This window comes from Lissotriton vulgaris, chromosome 10 (assembly GCF_964263255.1).
Source record: "Lissotriton vulgaris chromosome 10, aLisVul1.2, whole genome shotgun sequence".
Classification (NCBI taxonomy): domain Eukaryota; kingdom Metazoa; phylum Chordata; class Amphibia; order Caudata; family Salamandridae; genus Lissotriton; species Lissotriton vulgaris.
The window spans coordinates 464,773,982-464,799,528 of record NC_141698.1 but is presented as its reverse complement, the minus strand read 5'-3'; the positions used below and the strand labels follow the sequence as shown (position 1 = coordinate 464,799,528).

At 46.0% G+C, this 25,547-nt stretch overlaps 1 protein-coding gene across 1 annotated transcript in view; it reads left to right on the top strand.

Moving 5' to 3' along the window:
• The window catches only part of ROGDI (rogdi atypical leucine zipper), a 421,371-nt gene that overhangs the window by 340,798 nt on the left and 55,026 nt on the right, over positions 1-25,547 (top strand). The window contains exon 10 of the mRNA XM_086941328.1: positions 9,020-9,146. Coding sequence (XP_086797454.1) covers positions 9,020-9,146 — 127 coding nt within the window. The remainder of the gene's footprint in view (positions 1-9,019; positions 9,147-25,547) is intronic.

The window sequence follows — 25,547 nt, the reverse complement described above, 5'->3', positions numbered from 1 at the left end:
AATATTACGACAGTACATAGAACTAATATCCAAATTTGTATAACTAACTTTTGCGTTAAAGTCGCCTCAGATCATGTTACGTCTTGACTGAACAGAATTAAAATTGAACATAAGTTTGCCAACGATACTAACTAACTAAAGTCTGACAATTCCTATTGACAGAACTAGAAAAATCTTTATTAAAGAATTTAATAATATAACATTTAAAATGATGAGAGCTAGTCCATTCCAACACCTGGACCTCAGAAAGCTGAGTTTCAATGGCAATATTTTGGCCATAACTCCGTGTTTTATCCATATTGACTAACGTCCCTTTGGTCATCCCGATGTAGATGGGATAGCAGGGATTGAAAGAAAACATGAATAACCAATGAAAACCGCTGGAGTTATATCCCAGGTTTCTTGCAAGATAATAAGATCAAATTGTTCAACTAGGGAACGCCAATCTTTCATGACTAATTTGGTATTAATTCCATGCAATATTCCAGGACATAAAAGTAAACTTAGTCAAACATCCCCTGGGCTTAATAATACTAGGTACAAAACTGATATGGTTGCAGGACCACTGTTCTGACAGGGAATAAAATACCTGAAGAACAATTTCGTGTAATGTCTCCCCTGGAAATAGAAGACAAAATATTTTTATTAGCAGCCTTAAACACCTTCAAGTGCTGACCGTCCCTGCAGTGCGCAAACTCTACATCAGGCGCAGCTATAAGTCAATCACACCCATCCATCCTCTCCAGGGATGCACATTCGTTGCTAAGAGCAACAGAATAGGAGCAGGAACTGAACCAGAAACAAAAGGAAACCTAATGGAATTGTGTTTATAGAAATAACCAACTGGAAGGGCGTGTATCTGAGAAAACCCAGAAAAAGAAAGTTTTGGATAGGTTAAAAGACTGTAAACAACATTTGGATCTCTAAAATGTACAATTATATAGTCACCAGGTAATGTTTTTGGAGATGAGCAGATCCAGTCAAACCTTTCTAGCTTTTAAAATGTGAGCTGAAAAAGAGGGCTCAAATCCCATATCCTTAGTTAACCAGCGGAGGACGTTAAGAATCAACTGGGTCAGTAGACTCGTTCTGAACCAATTTCAGTTTGGGAACCCTAGCCAATATTAAAACGTAAGGCTGAGGGAGGCAAATTGAGTACCAAGACCTTCCTGCCAGAATTCATATATCAACTGTCTGATTGCTCAGGATGAATGACAAGAGCATACTCAATATGCACAATGGACCCTGGAGCGTTAAATGTGGCTGCCTGCAAGGGGGGGGGGGCGGGGAGGGGGGGGGTTTAAAATAGGCGTACATATATGGGTAGGTAATGTCTGACTAGTCGGGCCACATAAGAAAGAGCATCGCTATCCCTGACTTTGGGGACCACAAACTGCATTAGAAAGTGCTGTATTAGCGTTGTTACATGTTACTAGCAACTTCAAGGTTCGCTAATACTGGGAGAGTACCTGAAGATACAATGGCGAAGGGGCTGATGCCTGTAAATTAACAATAGACAGTGTGGCCAAACTTAATTCTATACTGTCAAGACGATCTTGCAGAGGTTTTAGGTGAATTTTTAATATGGTTTCAAACTTGATACTTATTTCATCATAATTGTACGGTGAAGGACCAACAGTATCATGTGTGGCATTACCTGTCTTGGGACCAGTTGGTGCCTTCCTTCTCACAGTCCCTCCTTTCTTCTTTTTAACAGGAGGTTCATTAAATAAAGAAGTGTCTACGTGCTTGGTGCAAACATTGTCCATACTCTCTGGGTGTGCAGAATCCTCAGTAAAAGGGATACTGGCCCCCACCGTTTTATTAAGTTGAGCACATACTGGCAAATCTCCCCTACCCTCTCCAAAGAAAGCTTCCTTTCAGTCAGCCCAATTTCCTAAGGAAAGCACCCCTGCAGTCCACATCAAAAAGGAGTGAATACTAGCAATTGTGTTATCCGCAGCAGAACGACCTATGATTTTCCTTTTGCCCACAATAAAGGGTAACAGACCAACTAGTACATATTAATGGAACTAAGAGAGGTGTTTCGGCCCAGCCTCTTCCAGAGGCAGACGGGCCCACTCTTGGCAAAGCCTTCGCCCAGACGATTCCGCACTGCAGGACAGAGGCACAGACTTCAAGTGCTGAACGCGCTTTCACTGAAGGTGTGGCGGCTCCTGCCTCAATTAACAATGGTGACAGTAGTCCTGGGCTCACGGTACATTTGCTCCCCACGCTGCGGGACAGAGGCGCTGGTTTTAAGTGCTGGGCGTGCTTTCTCTGCAGGCGTGGCTGCTCCTGCCGCAATTAATAGTTGTGCCCGTATCCTGTGGTGGTTGTTCACTCATTTCATTCAGACGTGGATCACAATTACAACTATGATGGTCAAGATCCTTATTTTGAGCCTGCACCACCTGGGTGTCTGATTGACACGTGCATCGATTATCAGGTTGACCACAAGATTCTATTTGCCTGGAGCCATATCCGGTTAAGCTCTCACCTCTGGGTGACATTGCTACAAACCGTGCAGTGGTACAAAGAGCTGCTGAACACCATAAAGTTTCACTCCATGAACTGGAGAAAGACAATAGAATTGCTATCCATCATTGAGAGGATGGTGCAGCATTTGCTACGGCTGAAAAGAAAGACAATGTGTGCCACAGTAATCTTTAAAGAGCCTGGAAAAGTTTATTTGGATGCACCAAGGATTGAGTAAAAAATAGAACCCTCTTTCTGGTGATCCTTATTACATCAGTGGGCAAGTTCCATGGGAGTCACAGCCAAGAAAAGAACTGCTGCCCCAGGCTACCTTAGCTACCCCACTTCTTGGCAAGGAAAGAACAGATTACGGTCTCTTGCAAGCTCGTCACAGTGGGAGCATCAACCCGGTGGAAGATTTTTAAGGTTGTCGGGCTCCGATCCACACATGAATGGCTGCTACTGAGAGAAGATGGAGCAGCTGGTAAAACACATGCCAGAGGCATACTGTAAACGAGGGAGAGAGTTCAAGAAGGCAAAATCGAATAAGTCAGTCATTAATTCTTTATTGCGATTTTTCATCATAAAAGTCAGTGTATAACCAAATCGAATCAAATGCTAATATTCAGTGCCCCCGTGCTCCACCAACACAGCCTCCAGTGAAGACAGAATAAGTATTCTCACCACCACCATGTGTGGCACAGAAGTCCTGACTTCCCCTTTAACGTACAGCACCTCATTGATTTGCCATTCACTAGGGAACATCCTTTTGGACCTCAGGTGGATAACCTGCAGGAAAAGATAAAAATGGACAGGGACACTGAGGCCATTCGAGTACTTCATGCACAAAATTGGCTTTTGTAAACCAAAAACCTAAGGGGAGCCAGAGCTACAAATACAACTCAGCATGAAGGGTTCCAGCAGCAGTCCTTTCACAAGGGTCAGCGCTCCAAGTTCTACAGCTGAGGTATTAACTGTGGCAGCAGCGGAGACAAGTGTAGTGACAGGTCATGCAAGGGTGCCCCCGCCTCCAAACAGAGACCTGCCCTTCTTTCCACCCGATTACACAACATCTGTTGGTGGAGACTGTGGTTCTAACATGCAAAAATGGAAGCAAATAGGACCCTTTTGTTTGTGGTTATCTGTTATTCCGCAAGGATACTGGCAAAGATAACCACCTCGACAACAAGCAGTGAGTCAATTCAATTAAAACTTTATTCGGATAGAGAAAGCATATCCATAAAAGTACAAAAATAGCAAGCATATTGTACATAGTAAAAACCATTTAACATATTACATAAGTACATAAAAAATGCTATATAGCTAAACTAGTTTTATACATTTAAAATAGGTATCTTAAGGGGCAGGTTACTGGAAGCATAGTGTAGAAGTACTAGTACTAAGAAGCCATACACACAATAGTCTCTGGTATTGTTAGGTGACAATACAGCAAGTCCTTTTGTAGGTAGTTAATCATAGTCATTGCGATATTTAATGCAAGATTTTAAAAAACAAGCTATAGGTTTAATGGAGAAATCTGTGTCTAGGCATTGTAAGGCTAGGATTGCCGGACGACAACGGCGCAATCCCATATATTTTATTTAAGGTGTAATCCATTGTCTCCGTGGATATTCGTAAAGACTACAAAAAAGGTTACATGCAGAAGTGATTGCTCAGACTGCTCGTCGCAAGGACAGGGAGAAAGGTTGGCAGACCAGTCATTTTTCTTAGGGAATGTTACTAATCGATGGAAAATACTGAAACGAAACCGTGTCAGTAAAAATTTCTTGTAGTCTGTAATGGAAAGTAGCAAATAAGGCTGAATCCCATAAGAGCTCTGAACTGCTAAAATATGAACATTTGAGGCCTTAGAGATCTCTTTAGTCAGTCGAAGCTCACGAAGATGTGATAAACATAAAGTTTTCAAATTTAGTCGTGATATTTCTACAATAGTGTCTGGATGTAGAAAGTAGGATTCTAAATTTATATCTATCAAAAAATTACAGACATAAGCCTGCCATGTTATACTCTTCTAATTTTCTAAAGCTAAGCAGTCAGTGATCAGAGAGCGGGTCAATTTGCATTCGTTTGTTTGCCATATACGCTGCCATAGTAGGATTGGTTGGATGGCTATGATATCAGATAAATAATCCAAACCTAATTCCAAGTGGCAACCGTAAGTCTGGGAACTTTTGGGGACGGCCAGAAGGTATCTTATATAGCAATTTTCCACCTTTTGAATGCTATCGGTGGGGACAAAACCCCATATCCCTGCTCCATATAATGCCACTGAGCAGCATTTTGCTTGGTATATATGGAGCATCTCCCGTGAGGGGCGCTGTTCCAGATTCCGTGCGATTGTTACCAAAGCTGTAGTGGTTCTAAGGAAGGACAATTTTCTTGTTTGAATAGCCGGTCGCCAGGATGACTTATTGTCAATTAAGATTCCCAGATAGGGGTATGAGTTTGTACAATCTAGCTTAGTGTTATTAATAAAAAATACCCTTTGGTTGCCTTGTACCTTTTCCCACATGCATAAAGAATGTTTTCTTTGTTAACCTTAAGATCTAAGCTTGCCATAAAGTGGCAATATCTATTAAGGAGGGATTGCAGCTGACGGGGAGTCCGCGCCATGATGACCGCGCCATCCGCTTAAAGCAGCGCGGTAATTGGACGACGGTCAATCAAGGGGAGGTCCTAGCTTCCTTCTAACATTGACACCTCCAGACCATTTGTGTAGAGATTAAAAAGGAAGGGAGCCAAGACACAGCCCTGTCTGACTCCCTTCACCACAGCAAATGGTTTGGTAAGCTCCCCACCAGGACCATATCGTATTTTAGCTGATGCGTCTGAGTAAAGGTCTTGCATGAAGTGGACTAAAGGGGGATCTACACCTATATTAAGCAGAGTTTGCCACAGCTTGACATGAGAGACACAGTCGAACGCTGCCGACAGGTCGACATAGGCCAGATGCAGCTTTCCCTTCTTTGCCCCCACATATTTGCCCATTAATAGGGAAAGGTTTAGCGCCTGTTCTACATTCCCCAAGCCCTCACGAAATCCGTACTGTAGGTCTGACAATATATGGTTGTTGGCAGCCCAGCTTTGAAATCTTTGAAGGACTAGGCGCTCTGCAACCTTTCCGGTTGCGTCCAGTAAGGAAATGGGTCTATAGCAGGCAGGATTATTACGATCCACTTTTTAAATATGGGGAGCAGAATTGAGGTTTTCCATGAATTAATTGGACCTATTTTAATTTCTGCTTCAAAGACCCTAGTTAGGATTGGGGACCATAGATCTAGATTGTGTTTATAAATGTCTACTGGAACCCCATCGGGGCCTGGAGCTTTCGAGCATTTAGATGCCATCAGGGCAGTAACTACTTCCTCATGGGCAAAACTAAGGTTACTTCTAACTGGTTGATCAAAGTGTTCCAGGATGGAACCATCTGTAGGCCCAAAAATCTTTGAAAAATGGGAGACCCAAGCGCTTTCATCCACTGCCACCTCGATTTGGGGGATTGAATTCGGATCAGTTAAAAAGGGAGTTTTAACAGTTTGCCAAAATGTAGTAGTATCCTTCAAGACACAGCTCTGGTGCAATTTATCCCATAAGCCTTTTATAGTTTACACTTTTTTAATGCCTGGTTATACTCCCTTCTCAGTTTAGTGATTTCTGGTACAACTCTGACATCCCCGCGAAGTGCTTTCTTCAGGCGAGAATAGGCACTCCTAGTTGCGGGATTAAACCAGCCTTTTTTAGGTTTCTTGTTACCCTTAGACTTACGTAGAAGTTCGTCTTTAATTGTGTTGGTAATAACAAGAAAACTAGCTAGTATTTGCTTTGGTGCAGAATCAGGATTAAGACATATTTCCACCTGTGGGAGTGTACGTCTAAGGACTCTAGCTGTGGTTTCAACGGAATCGGTATTTTCCCATTTTATAGTATAGCCATTCAATTAGTCCACCCTCCATGCTTCTTGGGTTAATAAGGTGGGTGGATTGCCCCACTTACGCGAATCAGGCACTGTGATAGTCACAGTGTTAGGAAAATGGTCACTATTGGGGTTAGCTCCAGTACAAAAACAATGCAATTGGTCTTTCAAAATTTGAGAAACTAGGATAAAATCAATTAGGCTAGAGAGACCTCGACCATTGAATTTTGGGGAAAAAGCTACTGGAGGAGCTACAAGCTCATTAGCAAATCCAAGTTCCAAATTAAGTAGGATCTCTATTAGACGGTTCCCTGTACTAGAATGTGGGAAGTGGGTTAAGTTAAACTCACCCTCATCCACAATTCCACATTTTTTAGAGCCATTATCCTTACATAGGCTAACATTGAAGTCCCCTCCCCAGATCAATTAAAGGGTTTACTCTTATGATTTTCCCGTTCTACCAATAAGAGCAGGAAAATTTCTTCCAGGACAGGGAGTACGGCTTGGGGCGTTAGATTATTATAGAAGTTAACTATGTAATACGCAGTTGTTTTATTAGGTGTTATTTTAAGAACTTGGAAGGTAGGGGCATGGATTAAATCCTTTATACCCACACTTGGAAAATCATTAGAAATGTAAATTGCTAGACCACCTTTTGCTCTGCCAGAGGTAGTGTTGGGCAAAGGAATTATATGTTTTATAACCTTGAAGGTGAAGAGAGGTGGTCAACCAAGGTTCTTGGAAGCAAAGAATATTATGTTGCCGAATTTCAGAGAGCTAAGAAGGTAAATCAATTTTTGAGCGTAGTCCTGCCACATTCCAGAATATCATTCTTAAGTGGGTATCAGTTTGTTTTAGGTCTCCCATGTCCCTATTATCAATAGTATATCCTATTACCCCGTTAACCATAGGAACACATACAGTCTTTTCCATTGTAGCAGGCTGTGAAGGCACTAGATGGTCCCCTGTGCTAGAAGACTGATCTGGTTGTGGTAAAGAGTTATCCCCCGAAGTTAGTTGCGGGGGCTCAAATGCCCTAATAATAGGAATAGGTGTAGTAGTAGTAACCTCATGGATTGTTATATGATTAGTTGGTTGGTCGTGCGTACATCCTATTAGGGAATCAGATAACACCAGTCATTCATTTTCATCTAGGCCAGAGAGGGGATCAAATGGATTGTATAAGGGAATATTCCATTGCCCGTTGGAATTTTCCTAATGGTACCTGTATGCAAGAGGGAAAAAGGGCCTGTTGGAACATTGAGGTGGGAAGAAAGAGGGAAGATTAGTAACGCCGGGTCTTGATGTTATAATTTGGGAATTGCGACAGGGGGTTTGCGAGGGATTGAATCTGTTCAGGGTTGATGAAAAATTTAGTGGGGTCATCAGAGCTTTAGGATAGAAATAGCTCAAATTGTGGGAGGAAATACTGCCTTCACCTCTCCCTGGGAACCAGTCGCTAATATGAGTAATAACTCTATGGTCCCTAAAGTTAATTATCACAATATCCCCCTCGATATCTTTTGGTCGGGGACCCACCCAGTTACATCGTCTAACAGACACTATGTCTCCGTTTATATGTGGTGGGAGAGGTCTGTTAGTACGTAGCCAATAAATGACTTTGTTTTTAAGATTAGCATGGGGTTCTATACTTCTCTCTGCCAAAACTGGGACTCCGGTCAGAATGATGACATAATTTGATGCCTCAGGGGGTAAGTCTATATTATGTTTGCTATTGTGTTGTGCCGTGTATGTTGAGGATGCCTTAGTTGGAACTATACTTTTGGCAATAGGGATCTTTGAAGAACCTATGTGGGTTTTCTCTCTGGGTTGCTGTTGGGGCAGCTCCGATCTAGAAGGAGCATTCTGGGCGATCCCTGGTTTGGGTGTGGGGCTCTCCCCTTGGGGCCTGGTTGGTCTCTGTATAGGACACTTAGGTGGAGGACGGTTGACCTGGAAAGTAGGTTGCTTTGAGGCCACTTCGTTTAATTTGGAGACTTCCACTAAACTGCTCATTTGATCACCCAGCCTCTTAACTCTCTCTGTGAGCGGTAGCAAGAGGGATTTTAAGAGATGTTCCATAGCCTCCATTAGGCCTTCTAAGGGCTCACCTTTTAAGAGTAAGCCTTTTATAGGACTAATGATACATCCCTCGTTAGATCTGTTGATACATCCCTCGTTAGATCTGTTGCTGGTAAAGGAATTTTTGGACATTTACCCACTTGTCTGTCCCCACCCTTCTTCCTTCTTTTTTTTGGTGGTGGACCTTGGGCTCCTTGTTGCCTTTTACTGCGTTTATTCTCTTTTTGGACAATGGGTACTATCGGGGAATGCGTCTCTGAAGTTACTACCATCTCTGCTAATGAGTTAGATAAGGAAGGTGGGACGTTTATATTTGTATCGCGGTTTATATCGCTGGTAGGAGTTGTGAGAGATCTATCTCTTGTTACAGCTAAGTAACATTTTCTTACATGACAATGTACAGGCTTTACCACATCCTCAAATGCTTCTATTCAAGAAACGATTGTTCTGGTTATAACTGTAAATGCATTTTGTTCTAATGTTACTCAGTGTACTTACCTTTATATTATGGTATTTTTCTTTTAGCGAGTTTGGTGGTCAGAGATTTGAAATCACCCACGTCCATAAGGTGGAGTGTGTGGTACCCTGGCTGAATGACGCCCTGGTTTTCTTCACTGTTGCCCTTCAGCTTTGCCAGCAGATGAAAGATAAGGTACATTTTAGGGTGGCTTCGTAAAGTTGATATGTTAAAGGCTGGCAAAAAGGCAGTTGTTTCTGTAGACCTTGCCTTGTCTTCTTAGGTCACTGCAAATTCAGTCTTGTTTGATTGTAAAAAACGTGTAAATGCTTACTGTGTTTAGTTGTGAGTTGCAAGATGTGGTGGAGAGAATTCTAACAATGACTACGATGCTGGTGATGAGATTGGACAGCTATACCTTGAAGATAATTAGTACATGGACCTTCAGTAAGCTAGTGGCCTTGATATCTCCCCTGGGTCAGGGCTTCTGTCACCACCCTGGTCCTGCCTCTGATGAAATTGCTTTTTACACAATTGTGATGTGTATGGTCGCCGAAGCCCTAGACTTCCAGTTCCCCACCTTGAAGATCATGTCCAATGTCCCGCGAGTAGTCCTTCAGCCGGGGCAAACATCCATTGAGCCCTTCTTGCCTTATAAAGAGGTACTAACAAATACCTTTTTGGGGGCATGGGCCAAACCTTGCTCTGGCACCCGGTCAACTGTTAGATCCACTACCCTGCCCAGGGCGACCCTGTGTTTTTATCCCAGCATCCCTTCCTTTAAAGCTTGCTGGTACAGGTGCCTACAAGCCGGACAAACCAACTAATTTCCAACTACTAACACCCCTTCCCCCAATCGGGAGTCAAACAGGGGGAGACATTTGGAAAGAGTATTTTTATCTTACCAGCTTGGCTCTTGGATCAGTGAATGCCAGCTGCCTCCTGGGCTGCTATTCTCAGACCCTTTGGGTTTCAGTGGCCCAAGTCCTCCTAGGTGTTCCTGAAGATCAGGATCGTCCAGGCTATATAGGACAATCCTGTCGCAGCCATGTTCACAATTTGTTATGGCTTAAACCCTACCATTTCCATCAAACAAGCCATGGCCGCACTTGGCTATGGTCCTCCATTCAGGTGCTGTACAGTCGTTCCCTCATGGAGATGTCTTTTGAAGGGACTCACCTGATAGGGGATAAAGCAGATTGTGCTCTTGAGCTTCATGTAGAGTAGGGCTACGGCACGCTCCCTGGAATTATCTCCCCCACTTCACCAATCTCATCAGACCTATCACAGCTTCTGCAGAGGTACCTTATATCGTCAGCGAATTCAACCTCAACAAAGTGCCTAGCAGTTTTGCAGTCAAGGCTGTGGTGCACACCGCCCCCACCGTCAGTCAACAGGCTACTCAGTCAAAAACCCCACCTGCCAAACACATTTAACATGTTCTTACTGGAGCACCACTATCAGTTTGAGGCAGGATTTTACAAATCATGCCAGGTTGGCAGGCCATAACATCAGACAGGTGGGTCCTGCAAATTATTTGGAAGGGATATGCATTACTCTTCCTTCTCACACCACCACTTCTTCCATCATCCCCCCAATGATTGCAGAGGACCATGCATCTGTTTTGCAGGAAAAATGCAAGCCCTTTTAACCAAAGGGGCTGTTAAGAGGTGCCCCATGCAAAAAGTGGGACATGGTTGTTATTCGTGCTAATTTCTAGTGCTCAAGAAGGATGGGGGCCTTTCCCCTATTTTAGATCTGCACCTACATTGATTTCCTCCGGAAGGGAAAAATTCCACATGCTAACACTGACCCAGATCTTGGCTGCCCTCACCCCTTAAGGCTGGCTGTTGGTGTTAGACCTGCAGGAGGCCTACTTCTGTATACCAGTCCTGCTGGCCCATTGGTACTACTTGTGTTCGTAGTGGGACAGGAGCATTTCTAGTTAGCTTTCTCTCTGATGGTAACACTAGCGCCCCTCGGATGTTCATGAAAGTGATAGCAGTGATTGCTGCACACCTTCGGAGGTCTGGAGTTCCAGTCTTCACCTGCCTCCATGGCTGGCATCTAAAGGTGGGTTTGCCCCAGGCAGTCGTTAATCACCACCAGATGATGGTGAACGTCCTGTCATCTTTGGAGCTCACTATCAACGTGCCGAAATCACACATGACTTCTTCTCAGGTGCCCACCTTCATCTGAGCCATTCTGGACACGGTTCGGTTTCAGGCCTTTCCCCCCGGGAAAGAGTCATGGGCACTCAGACTATGATCCCAATCTTTCAGCGTCGGTCCTGGATTTCAGTGAGGTTGCAGGAACTGATGGTGTCCTGCATCCTTCTGGTCAAGCTCGCCAGGTGACCCATGCGGGCGCAGTGGTATCTGAAGTCTTAGTAGGCCAAACATCAAGGGGACCGCTTAGACTACATTTATATTTCGACGGCAACTGCAAAAGGTCTGCAGTGGTAGTTGTTGAACCGCAATTGGGTCAGCGGCAGACCCCTCTCCCTTCTCCACCTAGAGTTGGCAGTGGTGATCGATGTATCTCTTCTGGGTTGGAGTGGCCATCTGGGTGAGATGGAGATCAGATGCTTCTGGTCTTCGTCAGAGTACCGGCTGCATATCAACCTTCTGGAGCTGAAGGCCATCTGCTTGGTGTTGAGAGCCTTCCTTCCATCTGTCAAGAGGAGGCTGGTAAAAGGTGCTCACTGACAACACCACTGCCATGTGGTACTGCAACAAACCGGGCAGGGTGAGGGTCACTGACCCAGTGATAGGCGGCCCTATGCCTTCGGAAATGGTTGGACCTCCAGGGAATTGTCCTGGTGGTAAACCACCTGGCGAGATTGTTGAATGCCAGATCAGCCACCTGTGCCCAGGGGATCTGGAGCGTCCAATGCACCTAGAGGTGATACAAGGTCTCTTCAGGCGAATGGGAAAACCTGTGGTTGATTCTGTTCACCACAGCATGGAAGGTGCAATCTCTGCATTTATGTGCGTTGGAGTGTCCAAGGTGTCTCTCGCTCTGAGACCCGTTTTGCCTTGAAACCAATCCTACTTGGAGTTCTCAAAAATATCAGGACTGACCGAGCCCAAGTCATCTTAGTGACCCTCGATTGGGCTGGGAGCGTATGGTAGCCAGAACTCCTGGACTCTAGCATCTGTCCTCCTTTCAGGTTGCCCCACCTGGAGACTCTATAAAGCTGCACTTTTTCACCATTTAAGAAAAATCATAACACTCAATCACTCACTAACTGTCAGCAGTTACAAAGCCATCCATGTCTCGAAGGCTCCATTGGTGTCAACAACTCCTTTGGTACTAGTGAGCTAAAAGACTCCTTTGGCAACAAAAAAGTTTGTCTCCCATAGCCTGTCCTTTGCTGGATTTGAGGAATCGGAGCAGCCTATTGTGCAGCATCCACAGTAAAAGCTTGATTCTCACCTGAAGCCGTTTTTTGTCCACCCACAGATCTGCAAGATTATCACTAAGCCTCCTCCAAAAATCCAGGAAAATATTTCTCACAAGAGGAAGCAGACTTTCGCGGAGGAGCTTTACTTGAAGCCAACCCCTCCAACCAAAATCTGAAAGCATCAGGATAGGGGGGCTAGTCCTCTACCACCTGAACTACGACATCTGTCTCCTCCATAATTTCCCACTCATCCTCTTCACCACCCCCACGGAGAACCCCTCCTCATTCAGCAGAGGGTTCTCCACATTCATGATGCGGGGTCCCTCCAACCCATTTTATCCCTACAAGGCCTAGCACATGAAATACCTGCTCTGAATATTAGTTAGGCTGCTGTGGGGACGTTGTTGGTATGCACATTCTCCAAGCATTATTGCCATGAGAGCAGGTCTGTCGAAAGGAGCATTTTGTTTGCTTGGTCAGAAGAACTCTTTAGTCTTAATCAGTTCACAGACCAACCATCTGGGGAGATACTGCCAAGTTGTCTATAGACAACTTGGGGAATCTTTTATTAGAAGTATCCTTCGGAAGAACATTGCTATTAGGAACATCAGAAGAACATGTTACTTACCTTCGGTAAAGATCTTTCAGGTGGATACTCTATTCAACCGCAAATTCTTCACCAACCGTCCTACCTCCACGTTCTTTGAAGTGGACTCTTTCCATCTAAAGGTCTTCTAAAGGTAGATATGTTTCAGACAGTTTGAGATGTTAAGTGTTCCAGAGCTTCTTATTTGGGATAATACTCTTTTAAGGTTAGTTTGAATAAAATATTTAGTATAAGTTGAAGCAAAATGCACTTGTGTGCGTGTGATCCAGGGTACTTTACAGGTATTGTGAGTAGTTCACTCAGAAATGCCTACACTTGAGCTGACACATTTCGGCAAACAGTTTTTTCAAGCTCCTCATTCATGAATAAATAATTCTGATAACTTCAATTATTACAAATGAGTCTTCTATTCTTTCTCTCTTGAGTTTGGCTAATTGCAGACAGATGTTTCCCAATCCCTGCAAATCGGGTGATAGCTTTACGTTTTACAATTCATACTACTTCTCCTGGGAGTCTTACCTAACTTTTGGTCTGTGGGTGCTCTAATATTAGTCTGTGGCTTTAGAGCGTGCTCTATTAACCAGGGTATTTTCTTTGAGGAAGCTGTAATGACTGCTGGTGACGTTTGTGATGTCTTTGCTGGATCCCAGAATCATTAGCTGGACAAAGAGGTATCTGGATGCATTTAGCATATATCTGGAAATTGAAGAGGTTATTCAGTTACATGTGCCAGTGTGCACTTGTAAATGTTAAACAGCAAGGGTGATTCACATTCCGAGGTACGCAGCACGCTACTCTCCTTGTGATTTGGTTTACTCTTATCTGATTTGTTGCCTGCAGTTTTGGAAAATGTTTTTTCTGTACCAATGAACCTGTCCCTTTCCTCAGCCTTTTAAGTAGTCTCTCTTCATCTCCAGTGTCTAGGTGGCCAAGAAGTCTCTGTAACACAGAACTGTGTGGTAGCCATTGTCCAAGAGTAAGGGCTTTCATTTGTTTTGCTAGTACACGGTATGGTCTTCTCTTGAGGAGTAGTCCTGACTGGCAGTCGTAGGAGAAGATTGTTGTCGTCATCAGCAATTAACTGATGAAAACTGCCTGCATAAATATTACCAGGCCTACACCCTGAATTGTTTGGCTAGCTTCACTTACCTAAAAGATGCTGAAATTGCATGGAAATTACAAGGGTGACAGCCTAATTTATTTAATATGGTACTGTGATTTCACACAAATGTTGTTTTGAGCCAGTAAAAGAGTTAAAAGTTGAATACTTAAATCTGGCTATCTTAACTATTATGTACCAGCTAAACAAAGTGTTTAGGGAGAGCCAGTTGGCCTAACTACCTGGGTACGAGCCTCCCTTACCTGTAGGGTCACCCAATTAAACATTGACTGTCCAGATATTTTGGGGATCTTACTAACTTTTATGTTATGTTATGTTATGTTATGTTAGTATGAATTTGTAGAGCGCACGTTCACCCCAGGGTTTCTTGGCGCTGTGTGCCGCTGGGGAACCCGTCCTGGCTTTCCCTGTGAGATGGTCCCTATTGGGCATCCCCAAGGTGAAGACGGCAGCGAGGGGGCCGTTGTGGAGATTAAGCAATCTATTGCCCAGAGTTGCAGCGTGGGACCCATGGTTAGAGAGGCACCGAGGCGAGATTTATCGAGTCCGCTGATATTGGTTCCGTACCCTGCCGCGTCGGGAATTGAACCCTGGTCCCGGGCCGACCTCTGCTTCTAGGTCTGCCGCCTCTAACCGGTGAGCCACACTTCTCCACTCAGAAGGATTGTATTACCATTTATGATATTTATGCTAGAGGGGGAAAGGGTGGCCAAGCATCAAAAACAGTGCCAATCCTGGGGGATTATTTAGAAGGATGTCATCCCCAACACAGTCTTATTGTGGCTGGTGACTTTAATACCACAATTGAGCCGTTTAACAATGATGTTCATTTGACCAAGGAGGAGGATGAGTTCTGGGGTGTTCCCCCAGTTTGGAATTACTCCCATTAAAAGATGGACCCTGGCTACTATTCAATTAAAGGGTCTCACAATTGCGCTTAGGTCAGGGCCAGTAACTGCCGTACTGAATCAGATGTCAGGGGAGCATTTCAATTTAAAAAAAACAATCATACTAGTCGTAACGACTACATTTTGGTAGATTTAAGGCTGTGGTCACTTGTGAAAGATATGATTGTTACCCCTGCTTTTAAATATGGAGGGTGCCGCTCTTGAAAGATCACCACCTAACCATATTGTAACGGAACAGAAGCCTCTTATAGCTAACAACCGTAGAGGACTAACCTGGCCTGGGGTTCTCGCCAATAGAGATTTGCATTCAAAGATCTATGGGCTATTTGTGTGGTTTTTTGTTTGTCCTGGGTAGTGCCCACTTTGTAGGGGCAACATCATTACTATCAATTCATAGGGATTTTTATGAGTCCCTGCAAGTGTTTTTTTCCCCAAACATGTGGCTCGTAAGAAGCCTATTGGCGGAACTAATTATAAATGGCACAACTCAAAGTGTAAATCAGCAAAAGCCCCCTTAAGTTAGCAGTTACTGAGCGCCACCAACCTGGGATAGCTCTAGCACGACGCAGCTATAAGGCTGCGCTTGCTAGTGGCAAGTGAGATTTAGCTTAGTTAAAAACTGGCAAGATTTACGATCAGCAGCAAGGTGCAATGATAACTGCTCACTTTGGCACATCATTGCACATGGAAGCTTCGCAAGTATTACGACCCTTAGCTACATCATCCAGCTGGACTTATTGGTGGCCACATCTCCTTGCTGTACGCCAGGGATGAGGATATTAGCTGGGTAGCGACAGCTAGTGCGAACTTTAATACTCCAGACATTCCTTCTCCTTTGAACACCATTAGCACTGAGTTGGTCTTCAGCCTAGATGGCACAGTATCAGCAATCAACAGACTGAAAGCAGGAAAAGCCCCTGGGCTTGACAGGATATCAGGCAATTTATATAAATCTGAACCTATTATATGGGCTCCTTACATAAATCTTTTGTCAAATTGTAAATTAGCTGGAGGGGATATTCCAACAACCTGTAAAGGGGCCAAGATAATTACTATATAAAAATGGGAGATGCCTCAACCCACTCCAACTACAGCTCAATCAGCTTGATCGATAATTTGCAAAAGATTTTTGTAAGGCAAGTCCTAGATAAACTCCAAGCTTGGATAGATGACAATGCGATCTTGTCTTACTGTTAAGCGGGCTTTCGAATCAAGATAAGTACATGTGACCAGGCCTTCAGATTCATTTTACTCATGTGGAAGTACGTGTTGTTAAAGAAACAAAAATGACACGTAGCATTAGTTGATATGAGGGCTGCTTTTGATCTTGTGACATGCAAAATGTTATGGAGAGTTATGCTAGATTTAGGTGCTCCAACTAATCTGGTAAACCTCATAGCAAGATTGCACAAAGACAATTATGCCCAGGTACAATGGGAGAAATGTGGCAAACTAACACAGTGCGGGGTGCGTCAGGGGTGCCTATTCCCACTTTGTTTACCCTGTTCATTAACGAAGTGGCCAATAGGCTTATGGACTGCAGGAATGATTCTCCCATCTTGAATGGTAAGAAAGTGTTGATCTTGCTCTTTGCAGACAATTCCCTACTCATCTCCACAACACCAATGGCCTACAAAATTTAGTAGATACATTTTTGGTTTTCTGCAAGAAAAGAGATTTGGAACTCAATGTTGCGAAATTGAAAATGTATGGTCTTTGGGAAGAATAAGGGAAAAAACATGAACTGTCCGGATCGCAGCTGAACCACTTGAGAGGGTGAAAAACTTGGACTACCTGGTAATAAGGTTAACTGACTCACTTGGATGGGAGCAACCATTTGACAAAAGTTACCTTACCCTATGTCATAGGTCAAAGTCAATATTGAGGTTCTTCAGACAGTCACAAATTCAGCCACTGACCCCAGCATTAGAGGTCTACTGTTCAAAAGCCCCAAGTAGCGCATTGTATGAAGCTGAGATATGGGGTTACACGAATGCCCATGAAGGTATGTGAAAACCTCTTTGTCAGGTCACTTATTTCAGTACCTGTTACCACCCCTCTGACCCCATTATTCCTCGATTTCGGTAGGAAGAGAATTGGGGATTTGACCTCGCTTAAACCCATAATGTACTGGCTGCCCTTGTGGACAATGCCCCAGCTAATTGATTTCTGCAATTTACTACGGGAGAATCTGGCGATGATTTTTGCAAAAAAACTACAGTGGTTTAAACACGTTGCAAATTGGTGTAGACTATTGGAAATGCCAAACATGTGGGATCATCCAGAGGGGGTGCGCAAAGACGAATTACCTAGATTAAATGCGAGTACTGGGCGTACCTGGCAGAGCATTATGCAGTGAGAATGGCCAATGGTCATTTAACAACACAGTTCTTAAACTTTAAACTCTACCCTAGGTTTGAATCCTATTTGTATTTAGTTTCTCCACCACTCGCCAAAAGTTTATTTGTTACGTCTCGGCTGGCTAGCTTATTTTTCAAGATTCTAAACAGCCGGGTTGTTGACCTAACATCAGAATGATGTCCTGCATGTGGTCAAGCATAAGAATCTTAGGAAGACATTTTGTTTTTCTTTCTCTGCCAGATCTGCAAGAGGTGGATTTGACGAATTTGCTTTAATCTAGGAGTTAGACAATATTGGGTTGCTTATAGAATTCTGAAGAGCGATACATCTGATCCAATATCCGATTTTTATTTTACTTCTGGATCAGGCAACAAAAGTCTGTAACCCAGGTCATTTAGGCAGGTTATGTGCTTGATATACTAAACCTTGTCACCATAAATATGGACCCAAAGGATGCTGTGGGAGTTATGTCTTGGAAACAAAAGGTGAATTGTGTTTTGTATAGCTGAAAGAGACACATTAGTGATAGATTCCTTACCGTGGAATAATCCCCAGGTGTCAGACTGAATCCAGAAAGCTTTCACCAGCAGTACCCCCTGCACGTCGATGGGCGTCGTCGTACGGCTCTGCGTGCATCATTGGCATCGTATTCACCGAGATTACGTCACTGGAGTTACTTAGGCGCGCCCACGCGTTGACGCATGTTCTTACCCTGTCACTTGTTGACTCAAGTATTTGTTTGATATAAATTGTAAGTAAACTTACTCCTGGTGCATAGGGATGCTCAGTTTCAAGCTTTGCGAGGCCTGTCCGCGCACGATGTCGCTGACGGACCTGCACCGTGAGTGTCTCTTCTGACTGGTGGTGACCACGACACCAAGTTGTGTTCCCATTGCTGGGCCATGGCCCCGAAAACTTAGCGGGAGCGGTCCCGAAAGTAGCTGGAGGCCCGGGAGTCGGCCCCACGTCGTTCCAGGCCCTTGTCCCTTGGGAGGTGAAGGGCCCGGTCGCAGGGCAAGCACCATCATTCGAAGTCTTCGCCCTCGGAGTCATGTAAGGCGAAGCACAAAAAATCGAAGAAACATCGCTGCTCTTCGTCCTCCCCTCGCCGGTTGCGGGACACGGCTGAGAGGGCAGGTGGCTTACCCACCTTTCCCGGGTCCATCGGCGACTCAGTCCAAAATGCAAGAGTTTGTGTCTACAATGGCACGTATCTTCGGCCCGTGCCGCCCCGTCTGATCGCCATCGGGCCCCGCAGGCCCCACTGTTCCGCATGTCTTGACGTCGCCGGCTCCGGCCCGGACGTCGTTGACGACCAGAGGCCTCCATGGCTCCAGCCGGGGCTTCCTGTTCTTGCCAGTGGACCCCGTACAGCCCCACCAACGCCGGCAAACGACGCCTGCATCGACTTCTTTTCTGATGCCGAATCGGTGCCGGAGGGATGTCCTGATCCTGACACCAATGGGGGACTTTTACCCTTTTCTTCACCCACATCCTCGTCTACTTGTGGAAGAAGGGGAGGACTGGGAAGGGTTTGAAGACGCTCTTGCAGCACAGTGCAAGTCCGTCCCCGAATGGGATGAGGAGGCAGAGGCCGGTGGCCCGGATTACACTCCGGCGCCTGGTTCACCATCCCCTTCAGCTACTATAGAGGAGAGTGCTTCCTTTTCCACGGTGCTACGTAGGGCGGCCGAGGCTCTCGCCCTCGAGCCCCCTACAGTGGCTGTCAGGACCAACCTACTGACTGGAGTGCTTCGGCCAGCCTCTTCTTCTACAGAGCCGCTGTTGCCGTTTAATGATGCACTTACTGATGTGCTTCTGGGCACTTTGTCCGGGCCCAACACAGGGGCCTCTGTGGACAAGGGTGTGGGCCAACGCCATTGCCCAGCTCAGGGCGACCCTGCCTTCCTCAGCCAGCACCCTACGACGGAGAGTTTGGTGGTTCAGGCCTCAACGTCCCCTAGTGCGTTTCCCTCTGCTCCACCAGACAAGGAACTGGAGCAGTTTGGCAAGAAGATTTATTCTTCCGCAAGTTATGAACTGAGGTCTGTGAACACTGCCTGTCTCTTGGGCCGCTATTCCCACTCTGTATGGGATGCGGTTGAGCAGTTGCTACCTCAGTGTCTGGAGGTGGCCCAAACTGTTCTCTCCTGAGCTCCTATGGAGGGGAGAGATGGGGCCAAGTTCACTATACGTTGTGGTCTTGATATCCCTGACTCGCTGGGTAGAGCGATTTCCATAACTGTGGTGCTACGTCGTCATGCCTGGTTGAGGACGACTGGCTTTTCTACAGATGTCCAGAATACTTTGATGGACATGCCATTCGATGGCACCCGCCTCTTTAGTGATAAGGCGGATTCCACATTGGTGCGCATTAAGGACTCTTGGGCCACAACCAAGTCCTTAGGCCTTTCGGCTGCACTTACTCCTTCCACATCTAACTTTTGTTCCTTTCGAAGCTCCAGAAGAGGCATGCAAACACATTAATTTCAGAACAAACCTGCTCAGCAACAGTCCCAGTGCAGCCGCGGACGTGGGGCTCGCAGAGGCGGGTCACAGGGCCAGAGTGAGGGTCGGTCTACCAACGCCCCCACTGCCAGTGCCTCCACACCTTCCTAGTCCGGTGTCTCAGGCCCACCGGAACAAGTGGGGTGCCCGATTCGCCGTCATCTCCCCCGCTGGTGCATCATTACATCAGACAGGTGGGTTGTGGAGATTATTCGAAGGGGCTACTAACCCCCCCCCCAGCCATGCCACTGTAGTTCCACCGCATGTCGGGGGATCATTTGCCACTTCTCCAGCAGGAAGTTGCAGCCCTCTTGGCCAAAGGGGCCAGCAAACTCGTTCCGACCCCAGACGTAGGTTGTGGTTGTTACTCCCACTACATCTTGGTTCCAAAGAAGGACAAGGGCCTACATCCGATCTTAGACCTGCGGAACGTCCATTGCTTCCTCCGGAAGGAGAAGTTCAAAGTGCTCACTCTGGCTGAGGTCTTGTTTGCTCTCGACCCGCAAGACTGGATGGTGGTACTGGACCTGCAGGACGCTTATTTTCATATTCTTGTCCTGCCGGCCCATCGGCGTTACCTGCGATTCAAGTTGGGCCAGGAGCAATTTCAGTTCACCATGCTCCTCTTTGGCCTTACCAGTGCCCTCGGGTGTTCACGAAAGTGATGGCGGTGGTCGCAGCTCATTTGCTCAGATCAGGGGTTTCAGTCTCCCCTATCTCGTCGACTGGTTGTTCAAGGCGGGCTCGCCCCAGACGGTCGTCTCCCACCTCCAGACTACGGCCGACATCCTGCATTTGTTGGGGTTTTCCATCAAAGTGCCGAAGTCGCACCTGATTCCCTCCCAGAAGCTCCTCTTCATCTGAGCGGTTCTGGACATTGCACAGTTTCGGGTTTATCCTCCAGAACAGTGAGTCCAGGACATTCGGGCTAGGATTCCGATCTTTCAGCAATTGTCCTGGGTATCAGTCACGAAGAACTTGAGGCTGCTGGGACTCCTGGCCTCCTGCATCCTGCTGACCAACCATGCCGGATGGCACATGTGGGCTCTGCAATGGGACCTAAAGTTTCAGTGGGTCCAGATATCGGAGGGCACTGCACTACAGTTGCGGTGGTGGCTCACGAATCGGCATTGGGTCAGTGGCAGATCCCTCTCCCTTCCCCAACCGGATCACACAGTGGTGACAGATGCGTCCCTCCTAGGATGGGGCGGCCGCATGGGAGAGGCGGAGATCAGGGGCCTCTGGTCTCCGGCGGAGTCCCGGCTCCATACGAACCTTCTGGAGCTTAGGGCAATCCTCCTTGCACTGAAGTCATTCCTTCCCCCTGTCAGGGGGAAGGTAGTGCAGGTGTTCACAGACAACACCACTGCCATGTGGTATTGCAACAAACAGAGCGGGTGTGGTCGTGGAATCTGTCAGGAGGCTCTGCGCCTCTGGACATGGCTGGAATGTCACAGCATTTCCTTGACGTTTCAACACCGGGCGGGTTCTTTGAATGCCAGGGCAGACGAAGTCAGCCCCCAGTGTCTATTGGATCACGAATGGCGTCTTCACTCGGAAGGTCTCTTTCAACAGTGGGGAGAGCCTTGGTTAGATCTATTCGCCACCGTAGAGAACTCTCAATGTCATCAGTTCTGCGTGTTGGAATTTTTAAGGTGGCACTCGCTCGGCGACGCTTTTCGTCACGAGTGGAGTTTTGATCTGTTGTCCGCCTTTCTGCCTATACCACTTCTACCCAGAGTGCTGAAGAAGATCAGGTGCGCCCGGGCCCAAGTCATCCTTGTGGTTCCGGGCTGGGCTCGAAGAGTTTGGGATCCCGAGCTTCTCAGTATGAGCCTGGATCCCCCGATCCGACTGCCTCTGCAGCAGCAGGGGACGGTTCTCCACCTGAACCTGATCAGCCTCCACCTGCATGCGTGGAGATTGAGCAGCCACAGTTGATTCCATTTGACTTGCCTCCCGAAGTCTGTGATGTCATTCTGGCAGCTAGGCGTCCCTCCACTAAATCGGTGTACGCCTGCAGGTGGAACAAACTTGTGGCATGGTGCACAGCCAAGACTGTGGATCCCCTTTCTGTCCCGCTTTCTGAGGTGCTTTTGTTCCTTCTTTATCTGGCACGGCAGGGCTCTGCTTTGGGTACTATCAAGGGCTACCTTTCGGCCATTTTAGCCTTTCTGAGGCTTCCAGATCAGCCTTTTGTTTTCAAGTCCCCTGTTGTGCAGAGATTCTTAAAAGGTATTACGCATATGTTCCCTCCTGTTCCTTTCATAATGCCTCAGTGGGACTTGAATCTTGTTTTAACTTATCTCATGTGCGATCCTTTTGAGCCGCTTCACAGTTGTCCTTTCTGTCTTCTGACTTTGAAAACTGCCCTCCTGGTGGCTATCACCTCTGCCAAGAGAGTGAGTAAGCTTCAGGTTCTTTCTTGTAAACCTCTTTTACTGTCAGTTCATCCAGACAAGGTTGTGCTTCGCACTCGTCCTTCCTTCTTGCCAAAGGTTGTCACTGCCTTCCACATTGGGCAGACTATCACCTTGCCCACTTACTTTCCACCTCCGCATCCTTCCAGAGAGGAAGAGAGGCTCCACCGTCTGGACCCAAAACATGCGCTCTCCTTTTACCTAAATCGCACACAAGCATTCCGAGTGGATGACCAGCTCTTTGTTGGCTACGCAGGCGCCAAGAAAGGCCAGGCTGTTCACTAGAGGACAATCTCCCAATGGGTTGTCTTGTGTATCAAGGCCTGTTATTCAATGGCTAAAAAGGAACCTCCGGTGGGGCTGCATGCCCATTCTACCAGGGCACTGCAGCTATTGCGGCATTGGGACTTGGTGTTCCCCTGCAAGACATCTGTCAGGCTGCTACATGGGCTTCACTGCACACTTTTAAAAAGCATTATTGTCTTGACGGTCAGGTCCGGAGGAACGGCTTCTTTGGCCGTTCTGTTCTCTGTGACTTTCTGGTGTAATCTTATTCGCAGACCCACCACCGTGGTTGGTATTGCTGGGGTATCTATTCTAAGGTATGAAATCTATCACTAACGTGTCTCTTTCAGATGCACAAGTTACTACTTGTGTAATGATATATCTGTAAGAGGCATTACTTAGTGATAGATTCCTTACCGCCCCACCCATCCTCCCCGCTCTGCAAACTGATTTCTAGGGTTAAGGTCAACCTTTCGGGCCCTAGTTTCTATGCACCAGTGTTCAGTATCTTAAAAAGGGGGTGGGGTCGCACATTACTCACACACCGGCGGAAGGTGCCCCTAAGGACTCTGGTCATTGTAGTAGAGTGTTCGCGATGCATCATCTTTCGATCTTGCTATCTTCGCTGTCTTCGCCATCCCTGGACACGTGTTTTGGGTTTTCAACCCTCGTCAGCAGGGATAGGCAGTGTTCTGGGGTCGCCGATGGCTGCCAATATCTGCCAGGTATAGTACCACTCCGGCGCGTAGGTGCGGGATCCCAGGCTCGTCAGCCCGCTGCTCAAGGGAGCTTTAAGTTACAAAAAGGGGGTGGGGTCGCACACTACTCACACACCGGCGGAAGTTGCCCCTAAGGACTCTGGTCATTGTAGTAGAGTGTTCGCGATGCATCATCTTTCGATCTTGCTATCTTCGCATGGCTCTGCATTCCTGTCGCGAAAAAGTTGTGTACAGAACTGACAGCGCGCGTGGGCACGTCTAAGTAGCTCCAGTGACGTCATCTCGGCGAATACGACACCAACAACGCACGCGGAGCCGTTTGACGACGCCTATCGACGCGCAGGGGTACTGCTGACGAAAGCTTTCCGGATCCAGTCTGACGCCTGGGGATTATTCTAAGGTAAGGAATCTATCACTAACTAATGTCTCTTACAGATATTTCGTTACACATGTAGTAACTTGTGCTTTAGATCGTATTTCTTAATATTCTAACATGATGTGAACTTTTTAATCGGAAGTTTGTTTTATCGTTTTCATTCTTTGATCTCAAGCATATTTATGATGCTAATTACTTGGATTTTGTCTTTTTTTGTAAACTTTTTAAGACTGCACAAATTATGAATTTTGTACACTTTGATGGTTCCGGAAAAAAAGTATTAAGTTTGTTATTGATTGATATGATTGTTACTCACAGGGTGGAGGGCGACCATACTCGGCTATCCCTCTCAATGTCCGCGCTTTGCCGTAGTCTGGAACCAGAGTGTTGCTCACCTTCTTTAACTAAGGACTTTAAACTTAATTTGGGCAAGGGTCATCTCAAATGGGGTCATATAATTGCCCACCCGGATACTACGCCGACCATAAATCAGGACTTGCACGGGTTACTTGTTAGGATTCAAGATAGTGTTTTTCCTTAACAAGGGTGACAAGTATGCTAGTATAATACTTAATAATTGTTTTGAACATATTTTACCATTCCTTCCACAAACTCCAAACGCCCAGCTTCGAAACCTAGATCATTGTACAATGGGGAATGTCAACTGCTTAAAGGTTTGTTGGTACAGGTCATTAAGGCTAGGGATGTAGGCCAAATTTGAAACTGTAGGATGGTGTACAAAAAGTACCTGGGAATTGCTAAAAGGGCCAAGGACGATCAGAGGTGGCAGGATCTCTTAGATGCTTATTCAGTTAGGTATTCTAATACATTCTGGCATTAGTATTGAAGGGTGGCAATTCTGCCAATTTGGAACCCACTAATTATGTCTCTCCATTGGACTGGTTTGATTATTTTAGGAACCTCTTGTTATGATACTACAAATAGGGATGATGATTTATCTTTGTCACCCTTTCCTTGGACTATGCTGCACGTATGTTTGAAATCAAAACCAAAGGGGAAGATGGACGGAGTGTTGAACATTGCAAGCACTCACCCCCAGTCAACTGATCTGGATTTAATCCATAATCATTCTTTAGCTCACTCCGCCACCCCAGTTCAGACATGGCCATATGCAAATCAGTCTGGCCCTGTGCCTCATTGTAACAGTCCAGCCCGAACTGCCAACCCATGTCTTCCCTGGACCGGAAACCAGCATCCTGGGACCGGTTTCGGATTCATAATCCTCATCAGCCAGGCTATCTTGAATCCAGTGGCCAAGTGAGCAAGGGACTCACGTCTAAGCATACCCTGCCAACTTAGGGCGAACAAAGCGAAACAAAAGGGGATGTTGAACTGAGCGTTTGAGCAAATCAAACACTCACCCCCCATGTCAACTGATCTGTGTTTAATCCATCACCATTCTTTAGCTCACTCCACCACCCCAGTTCAGACATGGCCATATGCAAATAAGTCTGACCTTGTGCCTCATGGGACCAGTTCACCCCAAACTACCAAGTCTTCCCTGGACCTGAAACAAGCATCCTGGGACCGGTTTCTGGCTAATCAGCCATCATCAGTCAGGCTAGCTTGAATCCATGCATTTCCTATGTTTGAAATGTCTGACATATTAACCTCCATTAGGAGTATCTCAAGGGGTAGGGTTGCCGGCTCTGACGACATTCCAGCTCTTAACTTTCGCTCCAACATTAAGGAATGGTCTAATTACATTCTCTACCTCACCAATGTTATTAAGAGGGGAGCCCCGATTTCAGACTACTGGCAGGGTCAGTTGTGTTACATATTTTATAAAGGGTTATAAGTCTCACCCAGTTAATTTTAGGTTGATTAGCCTTCTAGACCATATTCATTTGGTTTTTAGTCATTGT